The following is a 19,938-nucleotide window of genomic DNA, read 5'->3' as shown; positions in this document are numbered from 1 at the left end:
TTGAATTTTCTATTATCTTATTTCCCAGAGTCCAAGTGCAGGCAAGTGGGGACATTCTGGTCCAGTCAGGGCCCCGCAGAATTGAGTTCTGGCCCTTTGGGTGGAAAGCTGATAATAAAGCAAATTTGCAATCGTGTTTAACTGAGTCTGAGACAAAAGCTATCCATCTTGCCGCTGAACTCACCCTCAGTGACTCTGAGAGACCAGAGCTCAGAGTGCCTGTCACCTCACCCTGCAGCTGGGTTCCTGTGTGAGCACTGTGTCTCTAAGGGGACAGAGCTGGGGTGAGGCCTGAAGGCCTCCCAGAGAAGGTTCTGCTGGGCCCTGCAGACTTCAGCCCAGGCCACGTGACTAATTCAGGGGTTGCTGAAAGGGGGCCATGCCACATGCCAGTCTCATGGCTCACACTAGCACGGCTTACCTCATTGACAGCCTCCTCACGAGACTGGTTTCTTCCAGGTCACCATGGCACCAGCTCCTCAACCAGAGGAGCTTTGGAAAAATGTGTCTTTCTTAAAGGACAAAGCCCCTTCATCTGGGATGCGGGATGTCCTTCTATACATGTGCTTCTTTTATTCGTTGATGAACAAAGCTGTTTGGGCCAATGGCTTAGCAGAGTAAAGTCAGGTGGAAAATCGGAACAGAGCTATAGAGAGAAAGTAGGCAGAGCCAAGGAGATGCCATGTAGCTGCTGAAGGAGAAAGATGCCTTGATGCCAGAACCTCACCAGTAGGCCACAGTCTTGTGGTGATAAACAGATTAATAAAATGAGTTCATTTCAGATGTAAGAGCTAGCTAAAAATACACCTGAGACACTGGCCACACAGTGTAGTAATTAATATGGTTTCTGTGTGATTACTCGATCTAGGCATCAGGAAACAAAAGAGCAGTCTCCGCTCACACTGGGATTTTCCGAAGATCTAAACTATGTGGCAAGAGATCGCCTCTTCAGTGAGTTAGTCTAGACCAAGTCGGGCTAGAAAGAGGCGTCTCCAAGATGACAGAAGGTGTGGCCCAGACTAAAGGTGGATCTTCCCACCTCAAAAGATCTGGATTAAAATAAAATAAAATTTGAAAAAGGTAAAGAGAAAAAAAAGACCTGGATTAGAAGTGGATCTTCCCCTGCACCTTGCCTGAGCAGCACAGGCAGACGTGTGGGTGAGCCAGCCCCGATGTGAGTATGGGAGAGCTGTCCCCATCATTCATCTGCCAGTGGGGGAGAGATACCTGCCCCTGGCCATGCCCATCAATGCCCGAGGCAGGTGGGAGAGCTGTCCCTGCCCTCATCAGCAGCTGCACTCCAGAGAGTGGCCCTCACACCTCACCTGGGCGACACAGTACAGCCCGCCCTGAAGGGGTAGGTGTGAGAGAACCAACCCTGAGGACATGAAAGCTGGAGAACCAGCCCCGCTCCTTGCTCATTGCTGCAAGGGGTAACTAGCCAGGGCAATGTTGGAGAGCTCCCCCTGGTGGTGAAGACAGGGAAAAGTTGATGGACTGACCAACCCTGCAACTACCCAGGCCCAGAATCGGGGTTATGTGTTGGCATATCCCAACATCCACCCCATCTGTGATCTGCTGGAACGTGGTGGGGGGCAGAGTGTCTGTCCTGTGGACCCAGAACTGCAGGATCTCCATGACACCGGGCAGTAGGATGTCCAGGAAGAGTCCCAGTGAGGGCCCAGCATTGATGGTGGAGTAGAGACCGGAGGCCTCAACCCAGACCAATGATACTTTGCGATGAATGCCTGCATGTAAAGAAGTGTGGATAAAGTCACTGCATGACTTACTGTATCTCACTACAGCTTCCATGACGAGATTTTCCCCCTTCTTCTCCCCCTCTTTTTCTCTTAAATTTTATTTGTTTTATTATGGGGGGGGTTGGGATCACGAGGATGATGTGAAAGACACAAAGAATACATGAAAAGAAAGTTGAAAATAAGAAATGGGTCTTCACGCTTCAAGTGATTTAATTAAAAAAGTTCCTTATATATCTACCTAGGCACTTGGGTGTTAGTTAATTCCAGATGTCGTTATCAAGTTGACAACCAAGAATAGCCATCACACCAGCGTAGGGGACTGAGGAATGATTGACAGTTGCAAAGACCAGGGTATGGAGAAGGTTCTCACCTCGTAGGAGAGACTGAGCATCTATACAGAGTAGCCAGGCCGCCTGTGATGAGCCCTGCCTCCACCTCATGGATTGTTCGGTGACCTCAAAGGGCCTCATGGGAGCCGCCCTTAGTGTTCCTGATTTTCCTGCATTCTTCGTTCTGCAGCTCGGCACCATCCATCAGATAAAGCCGAGCATAGCACTGTTGCTGGAGACCCGCTAATTGCAGTAAGATGAATGACTCCCCGGCTTGTCCACACCATTAGGTTCACAGGACTCAGGGGCCTCCTTCTCCGCCTCCACCCAGTTAACGCAGAACCTCCTCCTCCTAGCTGAGCTTCCCGGGTGGCAGAGAGCTGGCTTTCGTGAAATCTTTTGTCTCTGCCTCCAGTTCTCCCACCCCTCTGCCTTCCACAAGCCCTCTGGGCATGAGCCATGTGTTCCCCTGTTCCCAAAGGCTCATTGTCCTGGGTGGATTTTGTTAACTGATGAGAACATCCTGTTAAAATCGAAAGCTGCTAGTTGATAAGGCAGGCAGCTGTGCTTGCCTGTCACAGCCGGCTTCCCCCTCTAGTCTTCAGAAGGTAGGCTAAGCAAGTTGCTTTGGGTTATGGTGTTTTATTGCGGCCATAGAAACTCTAATGAAGACAGAGGTCAGGTCTGGCTTCTGCTTAGGACTCTCAGGTCATCTGCAGGGCTCGCTGGCCTGCTCCTCAGCACCCCGTCCACTGAGGAACGTGACTGGCATCCCACCACTTGGGAGGCAGAGGGAAGGGGATCTGAAGTTCCAAGTCCTCCTCGCTACACAGAGAGTTTGAAGCCAGCCTGAACTACGTGAGACTTGGGCTCAGAAGTACAAGAGACCAATGGGGTGGCTCAGTGGGCAGAGGCTAAGCCTGACGACCTGCCTTTGATGTCTGGGGCCCCCATGGTGGGGGGAGAATGGGCTACCGTAAGTTGTCCTCTGATCTCTCTGTGGGCACGGACACACACGTATATATGTGTACACACAAAAATAAACATAAAATGTCACGAAGCCACAGAGACTCCGGTTTTCCTTCTGGTCTGCACCACCGCTGCACTCTTTCAAAGTGTGTGCGGGGACGATTTTCTGGACCAGCAACACGTGACTGGACATGTGGCAGTGCCTGACTCACAGCGACTCCCTTCCTCTTCCGTGAGCACACACCCTGATGAAGCCGTAGCTTCTGGGAGGCTGAGATCCCTTCTCTGCTTTTCCACGGGAGCGTGGCTCAGTATATCCTGAGTGCCGCCCACGTCAACACGTCACACACCATCGTCTCCGGTCCCTGTCACCATTGCTCCAGCTTTGCCCTGTGCTCTTCAGCCCAGCAGTGGAGCTCACCAGATTGAGGCTCCCAGGCAAGGTGCAAAGGCTTGCACAGGAAGCAAACATCAAACTGAAAGCCAGCGGAAACAGCAGAGGGCTGAGTGCCAGAGGAGGAGCCGGGAAAGACGGGGAGGCAGCCTTCAGAACCGGGGTGGGTTACACACAGCAGGAAGGAGAAGACAGGCAGGCAGGCAGGGAGGACAACCACATAAGAAGCCTCAGGACCAACACCAGGATATGGTGCTTTGGGCATTACTGGGATAGACTCATACACAGAGCTTGTGGGTGTTGATGGCTGTCAGGAAATAAATGGGGCCTGAGGAAGGACAAAGCAGGGGGAGGGGCACCATGAAGTGTTTGCGCACCTAGGACTTGGAGCCTCCTCGCGTCTAAAAAGCTAGCATTCCAGCAGGAAGCAAGAAACAGGAAGTCTGCAGCAGACTTAAGATGCAGGCATCCCAACCACAGGGCTCTGCTGTGCCTCCCAACAGGAGGTGGGCATCTATGGCTCCTGCATGGCCTGGCCCTGTGATTTACTATGGACAACAGGAGGCAGAGGAAGTGATGTGGGAGCGCTGGGACTCGGTCTGGCCTCAGACTCCCGTGTAACAAATAAAGCTTGCCTGAGGAGTACAGTGAAGAGCAAGTCACTAGTTAGCCGCAGAGGCCAGGCAGTGGTGGCATACACCTTTAATCCCAGTACTCCAGAGGCTGACAGATCTCTGTGAGTTCAAGGCCACCCTGGGCTACACTAGATTGTTCCAGGCTCAGAGAGAAACAGAACACACCTGGTGCTCACACCTTTAATCCCAGCACTCGGGAAGCTCAAGGCCAGCCTAGTCTATGGAGTGAGTTCCAGGACAGCCAGGGCTACACAGTGAGAGCCTCAGTGGGTGGTGGTGGTGGTGGGATTGCAATATCACTGTGTGGCTAGGAAACAGCCCCGGTAAGACCACTGCACAGAAGGGACTTCCCCATGGAGGCTGTGTACCCACACTTGCATCAAAAAGGCAGAGGTGGCTTTGATTTCGTAACATGGAGCAATCACATGTCACAATTCACAGTCTATCTTGCCTAATGTTCTTAGGCCTATGTGGCCTTTTCCTGCGTGTCAAGGCAACATGCAAACTTAGGATTTGCGTAATGGGTGGTCTAGACCCTCTGCAAGAGCTGTTTCTGTAGCACAGCTGGCAAATTGAGGATCTTCTTCCTAGACTTTCGGCACAGCTGTAAGACAGACGAGACGACCCTGTCAAGTCTCTTTGTGGCTGTCATGAGGCCCTTATGTCTGGACGCTATAAGGTAGAGTTCTGGGTATGAGAGTTTTCCTCCTTCTGCCATGTGGGTCCTAGGGATCAAACTCAGGCCATCCTGCCTAGGGCACACATCTTTACCTGCTGAGCCACCTCAAAGGCCTAAGGCCTCGTCTCTTCCAGGGCCCACCAACATAGCATTAGCACACCGGTGACCTGGTCCACGCCCCGGGAGACACTCTAATCGTGTCCAGCTACAGCAAGTCCCCACGGACAGAAGTCAGACATCCTCCCCGGCCGATCTTCGCCCATTCCTCTCTTTGGTGGCACTTTGGAGGGTACAGGGCCGAGGCTGCTGGGAGATCTGAGCTGTACAAGAGCAGTCTAGAGAGCCTCAGCCAGGTGCTCTGACATCTTGTCCTCATGGTGCGGGAGAGACGGAAGAGCTGAAGGCATCAAGGTGCTCCCCTCACCTCTCCGCCTTCCCTGTGAGGACACTCTGTGACTTATCCACCGCTCCAGAGCCCCTCCTTCTCATGTCACTACCTTGAGGTCTAAATTTCCTCACGAGGATATTGGAGGACACAGAAACTCAAACCAGCACCCACTTGGCTTTTGAAGGCTTCTGGACAGGGTATCTGAGTTCTCAGTGGTACAGAGAGACCCAGGATGCTGTCAATCCTCACCACCACCTTCAGGGCTTTGGCAGACTAGTGCTAGGCAGGAATGGATCTCGGTTGAGTAAGGGATATACCGTCCCAGCCAGCTGCACACTTCTTCATGTTGTATGGGTCCTTATGGCAGCTGTGAGCTTTACAAGCTTGCAGCAGACATGCCTTACCTCCTCTGCACAGGACTCCGGATGCCACAGCAAGGGGCAAGAGTGGGAAACCCTGTGCAGACAGCATAGGCAGGTCACCGCAGCCTCCAAGGCCATTCTGGGCCTACAGCTGCTGAGACCCTGCCAGCCATATGGTTCTCCTTGCTCTGAGATGCCGGAAGGTAACTTGCATTGAGCTGTGGTCTTGACGGTGCCTGCTGGGCTGATGTTTGAAGCCCTTTCCCTGACCTGAATCCACAGGCTATTGTTGGGGTCCCAGCACTAGCAGAGCCCAATCACTAGGTTCCTGCTATTGTCTGCCCCCTCCACCTGTCAGTCTCCCATTTGCTGACTGGAAGGCCCTTGCTGCTTGCCTGGCATTCGCTAATGGGGGCACCTGGCCAGCTGGTCATCAGACAGGTACACCTGCCCTGGGGACACCTGGCCAGCTGGTCATCAGACAGGTACGCCTGCCCTTGAGCTGGGCGTCAGCACCTCCTGCAGCTCCCTTAAGAAACGCTGAATCTGGGGTCCTACTGCAAACACCATGACATAATAGGTTTGTAACAAGGGCTACGAATTGGGGATTCCAGAAGCTCCCCTGGGTGGGGGGGTGGAGTGGGGTTGGGAACGGGCATAGCTCCATAGGCAGAGTGCTTCCTAGTTCTGGATTCAGTCTTCAGTTCTAAGTAACACTGGGAGTGGTGGCCAGCACTCAGAAGGTGGAGACAGGAGGATGCCAAATTCGAGATCACCCTTGGCTACACAGTGAGTTCAAGGCCAGCCTGGGTTACATAAAAATCTGTCTCAAAACCAACCAAACAAAACCAAGAAGCGATTCTAAGGAGTCTAAGGTCTAGCCAGGCATGCTGGAGACGACCTCTGCCACAGATACCTTGGTACCTATCTGGAGCAGGCAACCTTCCAAATGGTCCTCAGCCAAACTCATGGAGTGGGAAGAAAGGCCCATCCAGCCCGATCCTCCATCTGCCTCCACGGAGACAGAGGACAAGCAAGAACACAGCGGGGTGTGAAGAGGATCTCACACTCCTTGGAAGGGCAGGGATTTGTTTGTTTGTTTGTTTGTTTGTTTGTTTAACAAACACGGTATCATCTCTCCCTTTTAGCTTCCATTCTTCACATTGATAGCCACCATTAGGCAGACAGGTCATCACAAATTCTCTCCAGGAAAAAGGGGGAATGAAAACAAGAGAAAGCAGACATCAAAAAAGAAAAGTAGAGTTCTGCTGGTGAGAGCAATGGAGGACGGCAGTGGAGGATAGCAGTGAAGGACAATGGTGGAGGACATCAGTTAATATTCCTTAAAAAATGCTGCTGGTGTGCCCCCCAAGTGGCCTGCCCAAGATCCCAGGGCAGTGGGCTCGCAGAGCAGCTGTGAGCCAGGCAGAGGCTGCCAGAGCAGTGCAGGTTCCCCGCGGCGAGCGGCAGAGCTGGCTGTGGGCAGGCAGGCAGGAGACAGAGACATGGACATGTAAAATGAGATTGAAATATTTATTTGGAGTTATGGAGGAAAAGGGGAGGGGATATTCTGTCCCCAAATATCTTCCTCTCCGAGAGTGTCTACTATAACAGGTTTGTAAATAAAAACCAAGTAAGATCTGCCGCTCTGTGGCCATTCTGTTGTCCTTCAGGAAGTCCCCCGCTCTAACAGCTGCCAGATAGTCTCTGTGTTCAAGGACCCTGGGCTCAGGAAGCAGCACCCCTCTCCATGCCAATGCTGGGACATGGCAGGCATGAGTGGCTGGTGTCTCAGCGCACAGGTGAGGACGCAGAGGGTTCCTCTACTGGCCCAGGTGAGTGAGCAACAATTCATCAGCTTCCTCTGGGGAGAGAGGTCACAGAAGGCGGCCACAGGACTGTCCTCTGGGCCACAGGAGGCTGCAGTAGCCATGTCTCTGTAAGAGCCCAATGCTGGGAGGCTAGCAAGGAATGATCCACTGAACTGTTCAGTGTGCCACAGCCTGATGTCACTGGAGTGTCTATCAGCCACCAGAGACCTCCCCACTCCATCCTCTCGCCATATCCCTACCAGGCTGCAGGAATGGCAACTTAGGTCCGGGACGGGACAGACAGAGGAGAGGCCAGGTCTCCCTGCCAGCCAGAAGTTATGGGCCTACTGCTTGAACAGGGGCTGATGTTTATCTGAGCACAACAAAGTGAAACCAGTTGGTTATCAGTGGGGGGAAATGCCTGACAGACATGTTTACGGGTTAAGTTAAATTTGGTTTTCTTGTTGCTAGGCAGGAGAGAGGCACTGTCAATGGGGCTGAGGATGCATAAAAATAGATCTTCACGTTTGCATGCAGCTGACGGGCGAAGGTGGAGCCGCAGCCGCCTGAAGTCACAGAGATGTGGCACTGGAGCCAAGCCTGTGCCAGAGCAGAACCCAAACCAACCGCACCCTAGAGAAGGCAGGGCTGCAGTCACGGAAGCAGCACTCATGGAGCACCCTCCTGACCCCAAGGAAAACGCACACAGAATCACACACAGAATCCAGGTGTTTGAAAGATCAAGGAGGCTGAAGAGATGGTTCAGAAGTTAAGAGTATATACTGCCTCTTACAGAGGACCTGAGTCTGTTTTCCAGAATCCTGGTCAGGCAGCTTGCAACAGCCCGGCACTCCAATTCTGGGAACTCTGATGCCCTCTTCTGGCCTCTGTAGGCACTGCACCCACATGACATACACTCACACACACATACACAATTAAAAATGAATAAACCTTAAAAGAAAATAGATTAGCAAGCTAGGTACAGTGGCACATGTCTGTAAACCCAGCACTCAGGTGGTAGAGGCAGGGGAATCCTGACTTTGAGACCAGCCTGGGTGTATGATCATGTCTTTAAAAAAAATCACAAGAAAACAAACATCAAGAAAACAAATGGCTAAAAGTTAAATGAAGATAAGAGTAATTAGTATTGAGAATGTAGACATGATTCAAATAGGCAGATTAAAAAAATACAGATCTGTATAGACCCTTCCATGCAATAACTGCTTATTCTACAATATCTCCAATTGGTTTTCCTGACCATGTACTCCAAGGTCCTCCAGTGCTCTGGAGAAGCAGAGTTCCACCTCCCCCTGGCCCTGCATCCATTAGAAGCTCTCCCTGGATCCCTGTGCACCCTGACACCAGGGACTGCCAGACCGCAGGACACCGGCCAGGACACTGAGCCCAAGGGAGGCAGTATAAACCAACCAGCCAACCTAAGGAAAACGAGACATGATGAAGGGTGTCCCCCACTGCTGAGGTCTACTGTGTCCCCTCCTCCCCACACTCCCAGGCTGAAGGGCTAGCCGGCGGGCGTATCTGGAGTAACGTCAGTACTGTGGTGGTTAAGATGAGATCATGCTGGAGTTGATGGGCCCAGATCCAACACGACTGGCATCTTTAGACAAAGGGAAAATGTGATCACATGCAGGAGAACGCCATGAGAATCCACAGGCAGAGCTTAGGCAACAGAGGCCACAGCTACCCCAGGAGTCATGCGAGGCCTGGTATAGCCCCAGAGGGGACACCCAGCAGAGGCCTTACTCTGCCTTGGGACCCCCAGAGCTTCAGGTCCCCTTACAGGTTTTGATAAACCTCCTGGGCACAGGTAATGTCCACGTCTTTAGGTTGGCACACAGACCTGAGCAGGGCACAGTTCTACGCCATGGGGTAAATCTAGTGCGTGGCGTGGCAAAGCCTCAACAAGAACAGGAAGGAAAGGCAGGCTCTGGGGCCCTGGGGAAACTCAAGGTCCCAGACTCCCCAAGGCCATGAGTAGAATTGATGCTGTGGTCCACTGGGCTCCTTCCCGACAGCAAGGATGGTTCATTGGCCATTAATGGGATTGGTCATCGGAGTAAATTAAGATTGGGAAACCGTATGATCACGTCAATACTCAGAGGTCTCTGGGGGAAAAAGAACCCTGAACCTTCTCAATTAAAACTAATTTATTAGCAAACCAGAGAAACAATGAACCTGAACATTATAAGATGCATGTATTGAGACCTCAGGGCCAAGGCACAGTTAAGTCTTTTCTGTGCTCTGTGGCTAAGACAGGAACCGAAACACCACTGCTGGCAGAGGAAGTCCATTCTGAGTGGCGAAACGGTGAGGGAAATCATGTGAGTAGAGTCATCCCTCAGAAGCCACAGGGCACTGGTTCCAGGAAGTCCTCCAAAGTCTGAAGCCGCTCAGGTTCCTTCTTTACGAAGATGTGGTACCTGCATGTGACCTGTGTGTGTCCTCCTGGTGAATCACTCCCAGGACACTGTAATGTCTGCGGTGACATCAGTGCTTGCACACAGGCTCTGTGCATGTGTGGTAACACCCACCTGGGGTTGGCTGAACCTGAGGATATGGAGGGGCAGGGCAAGGATATGGAGGGGCATGTTCAGAGCTTCAGGTGCTGAGGGGAGGGTCCTGCACGGTCCTTGCAATTTACATGGGAAACAGGGTGGTGGACTAATCCCACAGGCAGAATGTGGTCCCAAGAGAAGGATCCCTAAGGGGCTACTGAGGTCAGAGAGAGGTGAACACAGCTGGAAACATTCTCCCTGCAAAGACCGTCAGGGAAGGAAACACACTTTTTAGATGTGTGGCAAAGGGGAGGCCACAGTTCTGGAGGCTGCCATGAGCAGCACCTGGGCAGACAGGGAAGAGCTGAGCTGGGATGCACACAGATCCTGGGAAAGGTAGGGGTGGGGGCTGCTAGGCCTTAATCTTGAGTCCAGAACTTGGAAATGCTACAGACTGCAGGTTTCCATACAGGCTGTGGCCTGGTTTCTGCTTGGTGGCAGTCTGTGACAGTGAGCCTTCCTCTCTACTGTATATCTCTGATGACTCTTGGTTGACATCAAATCCATCAAGAAACCACCACCAATGCCGAAAACAAGCAGATGAACCTTGACGAAGCCTGCCGAGTGCCACGGGTCAGACGCCATCTGTTGTCATTTGTGAGGTCCCTGGGGTGGTCAGTTCACAGGGACCTAATAGATCAAGGTCACCAGAGGCTGGAGGGGGATGAGGAGCCAATGTTTCACGGCAGAGTTGACTCTGGGATATGGATAGCAGGGGTGGGTTCACCAACAATGTGAGTGTGCTGAGCACAGCGTGTGGACCGGGGGATTGTTTGAGATGGTAAGCATACACTATCGTGTACGGGCCTGGAGAGTGAGAGAAAAATCCACTCATCTATATGTTTAAGTCATGATATTTGATTTTATCCGACTGCATTTTAGGATGAATTCCACACAGCACACGGGATTACCAGATCTGGTTAGTAGACCAGGCGGGACCGGCTGGCAGCACCCTGCACGCGTGCTTTGCCCCTCACAGAGCTCAGTCATGGCAAAGGTAAACAGTGATTCTGCACAGGCCTAAGACACGCAGCTGAGTGCAGTCTAGCGAGAACGCCATGGCCCTCTTCTCCAGATCACATGGGGTCTACTTAGTGCTGTCCAAAGCGGACAGACAGACAGGCACACATAGAGCCTCGAGGACTGGTCACCAGAGATTTTACCAGATGCTGGCTGATGGGAAGTGGGTGCTTAGGAGCCCTCCATCCCCACAGGAATGCGGGAAAGGGAAGGGCTCTGGGGATGCATGAAGTTCTCCTTAATTCTAACTTTCACTTTCCATGAACTTTAAAAAGAGTCTCCATGTGTGTGGTGTGTGTTCAGCGTGCAAGTGTAGGTGCAGATGCACCATGGCACTTGTGTGAAGATCAGAAGACAGCCCAGGAGGTCGCTCCTCACCTTCCTTCTCCTTTGAGAATTATTATTATTTTGTTGTTGTTGTTACTAGCCACCCTGTACTCCAGGCTGGCTGACTCACAAGCTTCCATAGCTTCTCCCGTCTCCCCATCCCTTCTCACCACGATAATGCTGGGATCACAGATGTGCACTACCATGTCCGGTTTTCTGTGGGCTCTGGGGAACTGAACTCAGGTCTTCACATTGCATCTCGAGAACATTATCCACTAAGCTGTCCCCCGAGCCCCACCTTTGTGCACTTCAGATTTAACCAGAGACTCACTCTATCTATGCACGGAGGAGCCCCCACTGGACATGAACAGCAGTTGGGGACTCTCCAGGCCTCCACCAAATGGGGAAACGAAGGCGCTGCTGCTGCTGGGGAGTCCGGTCAGCTCTGGGGTGCTTCCCACCAATGCTCTCCTGACCTGCTTCCAAAAGTTCAACTAAGAAGGCTGCCACTGAATCTCAGCAGTCAGGGCAGAGATAATGACATGACCTAGACGTGAATCCCAGGAAAAGGCCATAACCAATGAACAGAGGGCACCAAGGGATGGCTTAGTGTCAGGAGATTCACCCAGCATCCTCGGCTGCACAGAATGGACAGTTCCAAATCTGCGTGATGAAGTGCAGAGACAAGAGTGTGGGAAAGGGACCAGGGAGGGGAAGGGCAATAGGGGTGGGAGAGACCTGAGGAGAGAGTGAGGGCTAAGAGTTAAAGGAAAATATTACATACGTGTATGAAACTGTCAAAGAATAACTGTAATCAATAAAAATTAAATAACTAAACATTCTAAAGAAATCTCTCTCTCTTACATACACACACACACACACACACAGATCCTGAAAATAAAAAAATGAAGGACATGTAAGTACATGTTTATAGTCCCAACATTTGGATGCTTGAGTTCAAGGCCATCTTGGGCTACACAGCAAGACTCTTAACACAAGGGGCTTAAAAAAAAGACTAAGAGGTTTAAAAAGGGCCACAGCATCCCAGAAGGTTCCTGAGCTTTCAAAGCAAAGGACACTTCTCACTAATTTGAGATGCAAGGACGGAAAACAAACGCTACTGTAAGCGGGAAGCCACATGAGTCATTAGTTTAGAATAATCTGTTGTTAAAGTAAGGGATGCGACCACAAATGATCCCACTTGTGTCTGCATAATTCAGTCAGCAAAACAAACACTGACCTCACTCAGCAGGCGTCTCTCAGCTCAGCTCGGAACTACAGGGAAAACTTTCCCAGCAGAGTTCACTGTTCCTTACCCTGGGCCACGCTGCCAGGTGACCTGGCACAGGGACCTTCACCTAGGAGGGCTCAGGCTCCTCACTCCTCAGGGGAGCAGGGAGCACTGAGCTGTCTTAAGAGTTTTGCCCAGTTCTAAAATCCCTTGGGTTTCATAAAGACACATTAGGTTTTCTCAGACAATTCTTGTAACACAAGTCATTTCGAGAAATCTGTTTACTCTGCACTAGTGGGGGAGATCTAGGGTCCCCTTCCTGGTTTGTAAAAACAGGTCTCAAGGTTCATCATTCAGTGTTTCTCATATTATTCAGTCTCTCACACAGTGAGTTCTAGCTTTCCCCGCAGAAGTGGCAGACAGCAGCATTATCTGACCCCATTTCTTGTTTTGTACCGGCTTCCAGGAAGCCGGCGGGAGCCTGTCTTGTCTGTGGACCATGCTCTCCTGCACATATCTCAGTATTGCTTGAACTGAATGCCCCCATTAGGCGGTAGCAGGATTAAATGTGTGTGTCTCACGGGGGTGCTGTGGCTGTCCTCTTCACAGCAGGCCCCAGGCTCCAGAACCCATGAAGAGGGCTAGAGAGCACCACGCTTGTTGTCAGAAGGTGGTCCTCACCTTTCTAAAGCCCAGCTTGTAGAACCTTTGCTGACTCCAAGGTCATTATTACATACTTTTATGTTCTCATTTAGAGGCTTCTTGGCTTTATATTGGAGGATCAAGTCACACCCATCTTGAAATATTTTGGAGTGTGTAGCTTACTCATGCAGTTGGTTCCCGTACTGCTTGTTGAAAGGGCTTTGCTGTCCCCACTGGATTGCCTCACTGACTTTATTGGGCACTGAGTGATAACAGATTTCCTCATTAGGTTACCATGGGATCTGCTTTTGTTTGCTGTTTCTCTTGTCTTTCGGTTGTGTGCTCCTAGCTCTGTTCATGCATCATCGTTTTCAATGTGTTGGGCTGTGTGGACAACATGAAGGCGCTCAGGACTAGGCTTTCTTCTATGAAGAGCTGAGATGGGATCTCGTCGGACTTCCTCTGTTTTAGGAAGGTCTACTTAGGGAGCAGTTCTCCTGAGACAGGAGATTCCCAGGGCCTCTCCACTGGGCCTTGCCAGACCGCTGGGCAGCTGGGCAACTGGGCAACCAGCCTTCTCTGCTGTATCTACATCTCCAGCAGCGCCTCTGCTCCCCGGGACCGAGATGCCTCTGCTAGCCCTTGCATAGCTCATAGCGTGGTTTCTGCATTTCCCACAGGCTATTCATTTAAATCACCAGGACAGGCAAGGGTCTCAACTCCTAACCGCCCCATTTGACATCCCCCCCCACCCCAGGTCACTATGGTATGAACAGTTCAAGCTGGACATGTGAACTCAAGCAGTAATTTTGGTGCTTAAAGCGCTGGAAAAGGAAGATGATTGCGTATTGGAGGCCAACCTGGGCTACACAATGAAGCCCAGATTCCTGGGCTGATGAGTGAGACACACACACACACACACACACACACACACACACACACACACACCAACAGGTAAAGACAAATGAATGACTTGGGCACCCCTGCAAAGCCCTGACCCCTGGGTCTTTCCTGGAGCCCAAGCAGTGGCCCGAGGAGCATGTTGACACTGACTGAAGGACTCTGTATGTGTGCCTGTTCCCCTGCCTTCTGACAGAGACCACGAGAGCATGAATGTCCGTGACCCAGTTGCAGCCTGCCCAGTGTGGCAGTGGGGGTAAGGTGGGGGTAGATTTTCACATTTACATCAAGGGCTTGGCATGTCAACAGTCATGCCATGTCCAGCTATGTCATTAGAAGTAGCAGGAATTTGGCTAGTCATGCTGGTCCTGCCCACTCTGGGCTGCCCTGGCCCTTGGTGGAATCAACCCACTCATGGAGACTTGCCTTCTCGGCCAGGCCCCTCCTCTACCTGCATGTATGATACAATGCCCTAGAACACCATACTAGGGAATGATGTGACCAATGGCTGTACCCTCCCAAGACATTGGAAACGGCCATGCTCTGCATTCCCCTGTGGGTCACCACCTTAGTCCTTCCTGACATCCTTTCCGTCAGATGCCCTCCTACGGGGCATCCACCTAGCACCCACGTTACCCTTTTCCCTCTTGCCCTTCACACTCACGGCTGTCCGCTGACAGTGCTGGGATAGCATTCTGTCAACACCATTGCCTCCACCACTGTGACCCATGTTCTCACTCACCTGGATGTGAAAGCCTGGAGGCACCATGGCCTAATCTGCCCCCAGTATGAATGTAGAGTTATCAAGGATTAGTCCCTAACCTACAGCCCTGACCAGTAGGGCTCAGGTATGGGTATCATAGCTCAGGTGCTTTAGCAATGGCTTCCTTCCCATCTGATAGCTCACCCCAGAGATGGTCCCCTTCTGGATCCTCACAGTGAGATTCTTAATTAGTAAAAGGCCCGTGAAACAGGAGCCGAGGCTGAGTGCAGAGGCACAGGCTTGTTGTCCCGGCACTTGGGAGTTAGAGGCAGTGGACTGCTCTACCCAAGTCCTAGCCAGCCTGGTTTGCACAGGGAGTTCCGGGCTGTAAGGACTACACAGTGAGCTACCAAAAGAACAAAAACAAAACAAAAACCAGGTCCATACACAAAAGCAAAACAAAGCAAGTGTTGGTATGAGCAGACACACTCAGACACGCACACGTCAAGGACACAGAGACCTATACAATAAACAGCATATCCATGACTGGCCCTGTTAGCCTGGGTTCTGCTAAGTTCCCATACACATGCCTGAGAGGTCTGTGTCACATTCTGATGTGATGAAGCAACTTGGGATGGAGATGGGGGACAGTGCTTCCCTGCCCCCGTCACCCCATCTCCCTGAGTTTGCTCTGGCTGCTAAGCAGTGGATACTGGGATGATCAACTTCATTTCCCAAGGACTGGTACTCCTTCTTCACCAAGACAGTCTCTAACCGGAAGGATCAGAACCGTGGATGGGACAGACAGATGGACCCAAGTCTGGCCCTCCCCTGGGCACTTCCCAACACTGACTAGTTTCAGAGAAAGCTGGACCCCAGTGAGTAAACTTTCTGCTTTCACCTTCTACTGGTCCAGAGAACCTCGACACTGAATCTAGCTGTCATGCTCAGGGTCACATTCACAGTAGAGTGAGCCTCCAAGCTGGCAAACAAGCCACACAGGGCTACACAGGTCAGCCCAGTGGCAAGGCTAGAGCCTAGGAGGAACTCCAGAGACAGGGCACAACCCTGCCCAACAGTGATGAGGTCACCTCCTGTGGCCAGCACAGCACAAGGGGCAGCAAGCTAGCCATCCATGCCATCTACCTTTCCAAAGCGTTGCTTCTGTTTAAGCCACTCTGACAGTCTGTGAGTAACACACACAGGGAAGGTTTGGTATGGTCTTGCTGCCCACAGTCTACCGCTCTGCTGCTCTCTAGCAGGCGCTGGCGGTCAGTCTAGTGCTCAGGAAGAGATGAGTCAGGAGCAGCACACACACGCCCGACCCGACTGTCCTGTCTCCAGCACAGCTGCCACGCTGTTCTGCTGCTCTATTTCGGCTGGGGGCGCCCCAGTCAGGCCTTTTTGGAGTCAGGTCATGGACACGGTCCTTGGCTTCCAAGTCTAGAGACCCCAGGCCACGTTTGTTGAAGGAGAGCAGAGAGACTGGCACAACCACTCGGGCAGAGCTCGGGATGGAGCGTTTTTGACTGAACTAACCAGGAAGCGACTCTCAAGGACCCAGAGCCGCACAGAACGAAGTGGTACAACCAGCTCATCTACAGGGCCTGAGAGAGTTAAATGTGAGATGTTCATGGAGACAGGGGCTCTGTGCCTAGTGCTGACTTCATGTTATGAACAAGATGCAGTGTAAACAGCAAGGGCCACGCGGAACACATTGGCAGATTCATGTTGATCAAATATGTACAAAAAATCAAGCCAAGAGGAGATAAGTAAATGTCATCAAATGTCAAGGAATGAGATGCAGAGACCTGGATTAAAGGAGACAAGAATAGTAGCCCTGCTGGGGCTGTTCTTGCCCAGGCCTGCTTCTTGTCTTGGAAGTCAGGGCAGTGGTCTGTTTGCTGAGCATAGAGCTCATCAGGTTGTTAGCCCTCCCCAGATGTGAACCGAATACCTGGAACCAAAAGGGATAATGTTTGTTTGACTCGCGGCTTCAGCCGTTTCAGGGATCTGGTGATACTGGGATTGGTGAAGTAGAGCATCGTGACAGCTGGACCGTGTGGCAGAGGCTGCTTACCTCACAGGAAGCAGAGAGAGAGAGAGAGAGAGAGAGAGAGAGAGAGAGAGAGAGAGAGAGAGAGAGAGAAGAGACCGACCTACTCCCTTGGGGCTAGTTTACGAGGCAGGCACAAAAAACAGCTGGAGTGATATTTTCAAAAAACCCTGTCTACAACTTTCAGTCATCTCCTTGTATTCTGAAAAATCTTTAAAAAAAAAACCAAATATAAGATAATCTAAAAGGAGGGAAATCTACATATAGATCATTTACACCTCTGATAAATAGACTGGTACTGACCCAGGCGCTGGTCTGCCCAGGATACACAGTGAGAACAGGTGTGTGGGAGGGGCTCTGGCCCTGGCCTGCCCCCCAGGCTTGGGATGAAGTTAAGTTGCTTACCTCACACACAGGAAGCTTTGGGGCAATCCCTAGCATTGCACAAACTGGGCACAGTACTTACCTGTAATCCCAGTACTAGACAGAGGTAGATGTAGGAAGATCAGAAATTAGGGTCATCCTCAGCTGGACAGGGAATTTAAGTCCAGTTTGAGCTACAAGAAATGCTGAAAAGGAAGAAAGAAAGGAAGGGAGGGAGGAAGAAAGAAAAAAGAAAGGAAGGAAAAAAGAAAGAAGCAAAGAGAGACACCAACTTCTGATACATTGATCATGTACTTCTAGCTTTTTGTTTCCTGACCCTGCTCAATTGCCTGACAAGGAGATGCAACGCCATGCTGCAGGTAGCTAATGTGGACACTTCTGCTCCACCTTGAAGCTGAGTTTCTTTCCCAAAAAGAGGGGGCAAAGGTTAAGTCCATTCTCCTCTTGCTATGCCATCCTTTGCAGAAACACTGCCTACCCAACTTCTGCTTTTAATCTCAACCCCACTCAGGATGGGCCCGTATCCAGTCCACAGGCACACACCAGCCCAACCCCAGGCTTGACAAGAGATGACACCCACAGCCAGGCAGACAATGAGAGTGGTTTAGGCAGATTTGGAGTTTATTTGCTGCAGTTCCTTGGAGCTAGTTTACAAGGCAAAAACAAACAAAACAACTGGAATAATAATATTTTTTAAAAAACCCTGTCAACAACTTTCAGTCATTTCTCTGTATTTTGACAAATCTTTTTTTAAAACAAATACAAAATAATCTAAAAGGAGAAAAACTATGTATGGATTATTTACACCTCTGATAAATAGACTGGGACTGAGCCAGATGCTGGTCTGCCCAGGACACACCCATGAGAACTGGTGTGCGGGAGGGGCTCTGGCCCTGGCCCGACTCCCTGACAACAGGGACCGGCACTGCCTGGTTCTCTACCAGGAGGCTCAGTTTCCAGCCTGGACCCTCTTCCGTCACTGTGCCTTCACACACTCCAGCATCAAGCACCTGAAGCCACTCGAGGCCGGATCCACAGGAAGGGGGCCAGAGTGCTGCCCCCAAACTCACCCCTCTTTGCAAAGCTATTTCCAGAGGTGCTGACCCCCTTCTGAGATTGGAGGAACTGAGCTCACGCAGCCCAGCGGGGGCCCATGGCTCCTCCAACCTGCCTGGAGGCAGCATTCTGCCACTGAGGCCTTGGCCACATGGAGGAGTGTGCCAAGACACCACCTGCCACCTGCTCTGCCTGGACTGGCATGCTGGCCCTGGCTGAGGAGCAGGAGCTGCCCTTGAGAGTCCCTGAGAGAACGGCAGGAGATGCTGCATTTCATGGCTCCCTTCACACTGAGTTAGGAGACCAGGGCCAACTCACACATGTGCCGTGGCATGCCATGTCACAGAGGGCAAGGGGACAGAAAGGCCACCTCACCCTTGCTTGACTACACTGCACCCTGCTGAGCAAAGCCCCTGCTCCTGGAGGCTACCACAGAGTGCACCAGAATAGTCCAGTTGGGGATACATTTGAGGCAGAAAAGGCTGAAGCCCCAAGGGGATCAGATAAAACCTACTCTTTCCTCTAGAACGAGGAATGGAGTTCTCGGGGAGGAGAAAGAAAAACCAGTTATGAAACAGTCAGCCACCCGGGACCATGGGGTGACCTCCTCACAGTTTTGGTTAATAGGAAAATGCAGACTTTCCGCTTTAAAGCGCAGTGGGCCTGGGTACTGAGGGCCAGGCAAGGAGCTATCCACTTCACCCCATCCCACAGGCACTGGGCAGGAGCTGCCCATACTGCCTGCCTGCTGCCCTACTGGGGCCCTGGAGGCCTCCCTGTTGCCTGCTGGGCACTGCCAGCAGCCCTGCTTTTGCCCCTCCTGAGGTGCCAGCAGCTCCAGAGCCCCTTTCTAGGGGAGGCTTTCCAAGCAGGGCACAGGAGAGCAGGATACAGTGCTATGTTCACTTTTGCTTAAAAAAACAAAAATAAATCTTTATAGTGCGTGGCTTCTTTTCCTTTCCTCCTTTCTCCTTAGTACACAAGAGTACGTCCTCACAGGCATCTGTGGAGCAGAGGTGAAGGCCCTTGGCCAGGAACACTGCGAGGTAAAGAGAGAGCTCTGGACGCTGCTGTCAGCTCGCCGAGCCGAGGCGTGGGGATCGCAGTGCTGCTCTGCTGCTGGCAGCGGTTGGTGCTGGGAGCGGCTCCAGCGCCCAGGAGTGGCAGCAGCAGTCTCCAGCCCCAGCCCTCACCGCCACCCTTCTCCCACTTAGAAAACTGCGAAAGCTGAAGCTTAGTCTCTGGGAGCTGGCAGGGGCTGGCAGGGGCTGGCAGGGGAGCCCTCTGCTCTCCTCTGCTGGGCTCCGCAGCGCCCCTCAAGGGGAGGCAGGAGAAAGGGCCACAGCGTCCTGGGCTGGCTGTGCCCTGGTGGGCTCTCAGTGTCTCTTTGTGGAGGAGACCTTCTTTTTCCGTGCTGCAAGCATCTCGTAGAAAGGGTCTCTGCTGATGGCAGCTCTGGAGGGCAGAAAAGGGAGAGAAGAGGCATGAGGGGCAGACTGACTTAGGCTACCAGCTGTCACCAGCAACGCCCACCCTCACTCTGTCCAAGCTTAAGGTGACACACAGGGACACGTAACAAAGTAACTGTGGAGGTCTCTGCCTATTTTAAATTAACATCACTTAACATTTGTGAGTAGACTCATACATTCCGTAGCTGAGCTCCAAGTATGGGGATGTGGTTTTCTCATCCAAGTGACTCTCCTCTGTAGCCCTGAG

The 19,938-nt window shown here is 51.8% G+C and overlaps 1 protein-coding gene across 3 annotated transcripts in view; it reads right to left on the bottom strand.

The window, feature by feature from the left end:
• Window positions 1–17,766: 17,766 nt before the first annotated feature.
• The window catches only part of Cyth1 (cytohesin 1), an 82,767-nt gene continuing 80,595 nt past the window's right edge, over window positions 17,767–19,938 (bottom strand). For all 3 annotated transcript variants that reach the window (XM_085696117.2, XM_085696116.2, XM_048451860.3), the window contains exon 13: window positions 17,767–19,677. In XM_085696117.2, coding sequence (XP_085552243.1) covers window positions 19,599–19,677 — 79 coding nt within the window. In that variant the 3' untranslated portion in view covers window positions 17,767–19,598. The remainder of the gene's footprint in view (window positions 19,678–19,938) is intronic.

Source organism: Myodes glareolus, chromosome 9, assembly GCF_982192425.1.
Source record: "Myodes glareolus chromosome 9, mMyoGla1.1, whole genome shotgun sequence".
NCBI lineage: Eukaryota > Metazoa > Chordata > Mammalia > Rodentia > Cricetidae > Myodes > Myodes glareolus.
Note: the sequence above shows the minus strand (reverse complement) of the source record. Positions and strands in the feature narration are given on the sequence as shown.